The sequence below is a fragment of the Pistacia vera genome, unplaced genomic scaffold (assembly GCF_008641045.1).
Source record: "Pistacia vera cultivar Batoury unplaced genomic scaffold, PisVer_v2 Contig161, whole genome shotgun sequence".
Taxonomy (NCBI): Eukaryota; Viridiplantae; Streptophyta; class Magnoliopsida; order Sapindales; family Anacardiaceae; genus Pistacia; species Pistacia vera.
The window spans coordinates 184,049-192,409 of NW_022195695.1; the positions used below are offsets into that span (position 1 = coordinate 184,049).

At 33.9% G+C, this 8,361-nt stretch overlaps 1 protein-coding gene across 1 annotated transcript; it reads left to right on the plus strand.

Moving 5' to 3' along the window:
• The first annotated feature begins 443 nt into the window (after positions 1–443).
• LOC116125236 (cytochrome P450 CYP72A219-like) lies at positions 444–4,597 on the plus strand. The gene is made up of 5 exons (XM_031410960.1): positions 444–825; positions 2,420–2,637; positions 2,825–3,069; positions 3,560–3,944; positions 4,052–4,597. Exons 1-5 carry the CDS (start codon positions 546–548, stop codon positions 4,475–4,477), a joined length of 1,554 nt encoding a protein of 517 aa, XP_031266820.1. The 5' UTR covers positions 444–545; the 3' UTR covers positions 4,478–4,597.
• The last annotated feature ends 3,764 nt before the right edge of the window (positions 4,598–8,361 follow it).

The window sequence follows — 8,361 nt, forward strand, 5'->3', positions numbered from 1 at the left end:
ATTTCAGTCACCTTTCGACGGTGGTGATCAGCTGCCAAGAATATATGGGTAGGGGGTGTTTTTGTCAATTTATAAATTTTTATTGTTAGGGTGTTTAGTTAAATTAACAAACCTAAGGGATTAAAAAAATCTAAATATTTTGAGTTGAATAGAATATGATTGGATTGGATTTTGAGAATATTGAAACAAATATGTATTTTTGGTAGGAGTGGATGGGATAGGATAGGAAAAAAAAATGAAACAAACACACTAGCACAGCCGTAGTTTGTGATTTTCTATCTCAATGGATTTGGGTCGGGTCTATTTTTACCCATACCATAGCGGGCCCATCAACATCCCCACTCACAAATCTTACTAGAAACTTTTCCACCAGGATGACTTGACCATTAATAATTGGCTCCACAATTAACTAGTTTTCCGTTTTCCCTACAATAATTGACTATCCTGATAAACATAAAAGACGCTACTCAATAGGTATCCTCATTTCAATATCACTTTCTTAATCAGATTTTTCTCTCTTTAATTTCTATAAGCCTTTCCTGAAAATGGCGATTCCAGTGACATCTATTGCCTTCTCTGTTGCTTTTGCTGCCCTTTTAGCATGTCTATGGATGTTGTTGGACTGGGTTTGGTTGAAGCCAAAGAAGCTAGAGAAATTTCTTAGGCAACAAGGTTTCTCCGGCAACCCGTACAAACTTCTTCATGGAGACACAACAGAGATGCTCATGATGAGGAAACAAGCAAAAACACGACCCATCAGCCCCTTCTCACATGATATTGCATCGCGAGTCATTCCATTCCACCATCATATCTGCAGGAACTACGGTATGCCTTTTTCCTCACTTAGAAACTTATAATTCGTCAATGTTTTCTTGTAAATGAAGATGCTAACAAGTCATGAATTGATTTTTGCAAAAGTAAATTTATAGAATATTACTAGCTCCCAGCTAGCATGTTTAACTTATTGCCGGTTTGTGTTTGCTTTGCTAGTCTTTAGTATCTTCCTCTTCAGTCTTCACCAAGTTCATACTTAGGAACATCTATTTTTCTCTTTTTTTTTTTTTTTTTTTTTGGTAGTTTCCTGTAGACTTTTAATTATATCTATTATAAAGTATTATTATGTTGTAGAATGTGTTTGCTTCTTTGGCTAGATATGCTTGTCCTTATCGAATAAATAATTGGATTAAATAAAATTTTAAATAGTTAAAGGTTCAAAAAGATAAAGTTAGCCAACAATTTTTAATTTCTTAAGTAGTGGAATGGTACCACCTTATCTTTCTTATCTTCATTTGTCTGCCATTAACAGCATTAAGAATAAAGTCGTAAACACAAAAGCAAGATCATATAATTGACTAAAACATTTAAGGATAATACTTCATATATAAATTTTTTATTTTTTTTTTAATGATCGAGATTATTAGGTCAGCTTGCACACATCTTAATTAATATGTTAGGTCTATTGAACACCCTACAAGTTCAATATTTCAAGATAAACCACAAATGTGGTAGCTGACCCCAAAGTGGTTAGAACTCAGGTAGTCAATTAATGAATGGAACAAACATTTTTTACTGTCAGGCCAATCTCTTGAGGTTCATATACAAACTCTCATACAAATTGATATTTTAAAGATTACTGGATTATTTTAAATTAAAAATAAATTAAACAATGAAAAGAGATTACATGATAAATATGCAGAGTTGCCGCACAATTTGTAGAGAATAGTTTGTGTATGCAGCATTCCAAAGCTTTAAAACTTATGATCCAATTTTAAATTATATCATTACTGGGAATAGCAATAGTAATTAGTTAGGGTGATCTTAATAGTAAACAAATACAGTAACACAAGTTTTTTCCATCGTTGTGGGGCTCAATTTGTAAAAGTAAATAAGTAAACTTTTGATATGGTTTCCTTTTACATGGCACAATATCATAAGTAACCCTTAAAATAATATTAATAGTATTTGACTATACCAAGTAAAAATTATATGAAAAAAAAAATTCGGAGGTGCTGATTCTCACAACATATCGAGATAATATAAACTAGCATGAATACAAATTAATGACAATGACAAGATTCGAAGTTCCTTTAACAATAAACATAGGATAATGAAAATTCTGACCATTTTAATCCTACAATAGTTACATAGATACTATTTATTGTACGGTAAAGTCTTACAATTTAATGATTGTGAGAAAAAAAAATTACAAATAATTATACCTATATCAACACATCTATTCTGTATATAATGTAGTAATTATTGACACATTATTCATCTATATTTATTGAATATATATTGAGTTCATTTGTCATATGCACTCGTCCGTTCACTTTGTACACACTAGTTTGATAGAAGAGTTTATATATTTAGTATTATATTTTATTTAATGATAACACAGAGTGAATTATAATCAATGCAGGAAAGAATTCATTCATATGGTTGGGTCCAATACCAGATATAAACATTACAGACCCCAAATTGATAAGGGAAATTATGTTAAGGCATGAAATATTTCAAAAACCGAAGCTGAACTCACTTGGCAGGTCGGTATTTAGTGGGATGGGGATCTATGAGGGTGAACAATGGTTCAAAGTCAGAAAGATAGCCAATCCAGCTTTCCATCTCGATAAGTTGAAGGTTTTTCTTCTTTCTATCCTTTTAAATAATGGTTAATCAACCTATTAATTAGGGGGCCAAAAAAATTGCAATAGGACTTCAAATTTAAGAATTACTCTTTTGTTATGTGTCCTATACTGCACATGTTATCTACTCAATCTAATTTCCATGCACTCCACATTTTCCTTCTATTTCTTTTTCTTTATAGGGTATGGTAGCTAAGATGTATCTAAGTTGCAACGACATGATAAGAAAATGGAAGATTTCAATCTCAAACGAAGGGTCGTGTGAGTTAGATGTTTGGCCTGACATTAAGGCTTTAACATCAGATGTGATTTCTCGGACAACATTTGATAGTAGTTATGAAGATGGAAGAAAAATTTTTGAACTTATAAGCCAACAAATCAATCTTTTGAATCAAGTTTTCTACACCTTCCACATCCCAGGATGGAGGTAATCTTAGCTAATTTGGGTTGTTCTATATTGTTTTGTTGAAATTTTTCAAAACATGAATTCGAAAAGTAAGAACAAGAATTGAATCTTATACTTTCAAGATTAAAGAATGCATTTGTATATTATAAAAAAAAAAAAACAATTTAAAAAAACTTCTATCGAGATTTTTTTTTTTTTTCCCTTTTTTTCTCAAAAGAAAAAATTTATGTGTGGTTGCAAATTTAGAAGTACTTCTATAAAATTGAAAAAATATTAAATAACTCAATAGTGACTTTTGTTTTAAAAAAAAAATTAGAAGATGATAAAAGTATCTTAAATTTGTTTTCACAGTTCCTTTACAGAAGTTCATAAACGGCTTTTAAATCCATTTTCTAAAAACGGGTTTTTCAGCAAACTTATTTTTTTTTTTGGTCGTCCATATTTGAGATTGTCAGAGTAAGAAGACCCCGTTTCATTCATGCACTGATGAGATTAATTCTTTAATTTTCAGTTTTGTGCCCACTCAAGCAAATAGAGAATTGAAAAGCAATGACAAAGAAATTCGAGAAATGATAAAAGGCATCATAAAAAAAAGAGAGGGGGTCCTGAAAGTTGGAGAAGCAAGAAACGATGATTTACTGGGTTTATTAGTGGAATCAAATCGCAAAGAAATCCAAGAGCATGGGAACAAAGAAAGTGGAATGAATATGGAAGAGGTGATTGATGAATGCAAACTTTTTTATCTTGCTGGACAGGAGACTACCGCAACTTTGATTGTATGGACAATGATTTTGTTATGTATGCATCCAAAGTGGCAAGAACGTGCAAGAGAAGAGGTTTTCCAAGTTTTCGGGAGCAAAGAACCGCAATTTGATGAGTTAAACCGCTTGAAAGAAGTAACATATTCCATTCTTAAATTTCTATTCTACTTGAGAGAGTTTAATGTTAAGAATCTTCCTTAATTATTATTAGATGTTAATTCACTGGAAAACATGTGTTGCAGGTGAACAAAATTCTTCATGAGGTACTAAGATTATATCCACCACCTTTGTTACTCAGACAAACAATTAAGGAGGCCAAACTGGGGGAAATTACTATACCGCCTGGAGCTTTCATTTCATTACCAATACTTCTAGTTCATCATGATGAAGAATATTGGGGAGCCGACGCAAAGGAGTTCAATCCAGATAGATTTGCCCAAGGAGTTTCAAAGGCATCAAAGAACGATCAAGTTTCATTTTTCCCATTCAGTTGGGGTCCCAGAACATGCATCGGACAAAACTTTGCATTGATGGAAATGAAACTAGCCGTAGCAATGATTTTGCAAAATTTCTCTTTTCAGCTCTCTCCAACTTACGTTCATACCCCGGTTCTTGGTATAACTATACAACCACAGTACGGTGCTCACATGATTTTACAAAAGATTTAGTGTTATAAAGAATAAATAGTTTTGATGTCCATGTATATCGCCTTTTGGAGTTGCTAAGACAGTAAAGTTACGACATTTTGAGTAATGGTTGGATTACTTGTTGATGTGCTTGTATTGGTACATAAATCTTTTTAATTTGGTTTTGGATGTTATAATTATTTGAAAATTTATGTTAATGTTAATCTATACCTGACTATTTTTAAACTATAAAAAAAAATTATTTATAGATAATCATTCTCTAGTCAAGATATTAGTTTCATTATAATCATGTTTAATCACTGTTACATTCATCTTATTAAATTGATATGTTATTTTACAATTTGGTATTTATGCTTGGTCCTAACAAGTTAATATTATGATATCTTGATTAGAGAATTATTTTATTTATAGATTCAGTTTTAAATATTTATGCAATACAAATACTTAAATACTTAATCTATACCTGACAATTATTGGATCAGTTGCCTCCATTTAAAGAGTAAATTTATAATAAAATATAATAATACTCCCTTTGTTTTTTAATAAATGACGTTTTGAAGGTTTAAAATTTTCTTAAATTAACTGTCGTTCTCTTGTCTTGACATCTCCTCTCCCCTCATCTCCTCTACCCTCATATCCTCTCTCTTCTCTCTCTTCCGTCATTGCTTTTTCTCTTTGCATTTCCCACTTTCCTATTGGAAAAATGGCTCATTTAGCAAATACAGGGGGTAGAAGTGAAATGGAAAAAGGTTTAGGGACTTAATGAATAGGCAAAATGTTGTTTGTCCCACATTGCTTGGGAATGAAAAGTGGGAAACTTTAGGGCTATATAAGGATCTAAATCATTGTTATAAGCACTCAAGTTGTAATTCCATTATACTTTTGTTTAGGTTTCTTTCTTTAAGGACCTTTAGTTTGCAAGTTTTGTTGTATCTCCCTTTGTTTTGGGTATTGTTGTATTGCCCAAAAGTTTGTAATATTGTTGGAGGTAGTGGAGTTTTCTTTGCAGAGCCTGAGGACGTAGTTTTTAATACCGAACCTCGTTAATGGTATTCTTTATTTTTGCATTTAATTTTGACAATTATTATGCTTTACTCTTGTTATTATTATATTCAATAGCTAACGTTAGAGTTTATGTTTTCCGTTGCATAATAAGTGGTATCAGAGCCTAGGTTTGGACAGTGAGTAGCTATTGTATGGTTATATGCATGTCTAGGAAAATTCTGTCAAAAAGATGATAAAAATCTAAGGAGACTGGATTAAGTGGGACCATTTGTGACCCCTCCATTGTTTTCTGGGAATTTTTCTGGTGCGTATTTAATCATTTTAGCACTTACTACACCTTGGGCTATTGTTGATTTGTTGGTTAGCTATTGAATATAATAATTTGTGGAGCTTGGTTATTGGGAACTTTGTTTACCAAGCCAATTGAGTAAGGCATAAATGGCATCATTGTCCGAGGATTCATCGTCCGAGGCATCACCATCCCGACACCACCATCCGCACCAGTAAAGATGATAACGGTTTCAAATGCAAAAATTGAGTTGAAAAATTGATGGCAAATAATTTGGCTTGTGGCAGAGTGAGGTGATAGATAGCTTGTATCAAACAAGATCCGATATCGTTCTAAAAGGAGAAAGCAGAGATGTCTATGAGAAAGATGGGTGAGGTTGAATGTAAAAGCGTGTGGGATGATTCGCTCATGTCTTTGTAGAGAGTAGAAATATCCATTCATGAAAGAGACTTCTGCCAATAAGTTATGGAAGGTGCTAGAAAACAAATACATGAAGAGAAGTAATTAGATCGGCTCTTTTGAGAAAAGACTGTTTCATCTTCAGTTGAGACCTGGTACGAATATCAGTAGCCATATTGATACATTTAACAGATTAATTGCTGATTTGTTAAATTTGGATGAAAAATTCAAAGATGAGCATAAGGCTATATTGTTAATTGGATCTTCCAGATGAGTTGGACTACTTAGTATTACACTTCTTCATGGGAAAGAAAATTGTCCTTTGAAGAAGTTTGTTCTGCTTTGTCCAATCATGAAATTCGGAAGAAGGATCAGAAGGAGAATAGAGATGAGTCAGCATAAGCTCTTATAGCAAGAGGGCGGGTCAAAATCAGAGTCGTAAAAAGGAGAGAAGAGGAAGATTCTCGTTCAAAGGAAAACTCAATAGGATCAATGTGCCTTTTGTCGTGAGAATGGGCATTGGAGAAAGATTGTCCGAAGTTGCAAAAGAAAGAGGGCAAATCTACTTCCGATGCATAAGTTGTTGAGGTGAAGAGGATGAGTCAGATTTCTGTCTAGTTAGCCTACCATCCACCTCTGGATCAAATGAGTGGATTAGGATTAGGTAGTACCTATCATATGTGTCCTCACCAGGACTGGTTCTTTAATTTTGAAGAACATGTGAGTTGTTATATGGGCAATGATGATGCTTGTAAACAACTAGGATAGTTCAATTCGGTTGAAGAATCATGATGGCTTGACTAAACTCTGACAGATGTTGTATGTACCGAAGTTGAAAAAGAATCTCATCTCTTGGGAGCCTTGGAATCTAAAGGCTTTACGATGAATATGCGAGATGGAATTCTAAAAGTTTCTTCAGCGCTCTTGTGGTAATGAAAGGCACAAGGAGAAACAACTTGTATTACTATAATGGTGTACAGTTATTGGAACGACAGCAGCCGTCGTACAGGAGGATGCGATTCAGAAATGCTCAAACTGTGGCATGTGTGTGTGGAGACTACTCGGCAACAGGTGGAGTTTGAAACAACAGTTGAACCAGATAGTGTCCACAGACGAAAGTGATTCTGGGTGACTAATGTGGATATTATAGATGAAAATGAGATTTTACCTCAAGAATCTCATCGGCAACAGAATCGATTGCATACAATAGGTTAAGACGAGAAATTCGCAAGCCTGCTCGTTCACTAAGATTGTGGCTTATGCATTCCAACTGTAGGTGATGATATTCCTACTCTTATAAAGAAGTAGTTAGGAGTTCAAATTGTGAATCATGGAAACGACCATGAAGATGAAATGCGATCCCTACATAGAAGGTGATTGGGTGCAAATGGGTGTATGTAAGAAGAAGGGTTTCCAATAGAGAAGATGTCGGCACAAGGTTAAGTTGGTAGTAAAGGGATACGCTCAAATGGAAGGATTTGATTACAGTGAAGTGTTTTCTCCTTGTGGTAAAGTATTCTTCCATTAATTTTGCTAACCTTGTGTGGCACAGTTTGATTTTGAACTATTCAATTGGATGTGAAATCGTGTTTTCACATGATAGTTTGGAAGAGGAAATCTACATGACTCAGCTAGATGATTTAGGGTTGTGGAAGAAAAAATTGGGTTTGCAGATTGAAGAAATCGCTATATAGTTTTGAAGCAGTCACAAGACAGTGGTACAAGCGATTGTAATGTATGATGGGCACGGTACACAAGGCCTGATATTCAAGCGTTGATATGGTGAGCAGGCATATGCATGATCCTGGTAAAGGACATTTGCAAGTTGTGAAATGGTTTCTACAGTATATTTTAGTACTATAGATATTGGTTTAGTTTTTGGTGTGGGTATATTGAGAATGGGAAAATGACTCTCCGAAGATTGGAACAGAAGATAATCCTACAGAAATGTTGACTTCAGTAGTGACAAGGTCAGTTCATTTATTGTTTGAACTTGATCAACATCCTACGAGCTTGACTGTGCCTTTTGGCGCATTGAAGGTGTTGCAAATTGACAGAAGAATATAAAATTTGAAGGTTTGCTAATTCGCCAAGGTGGAGATTGTTGGAAAAATGGCTCATTTAGCAAAAGAATAATACTTGGGTACTAACAGATGGGTACTAATCTGTGTACTAACAAAGTATAGTAGGGTACATAGCCATAGACGGTACT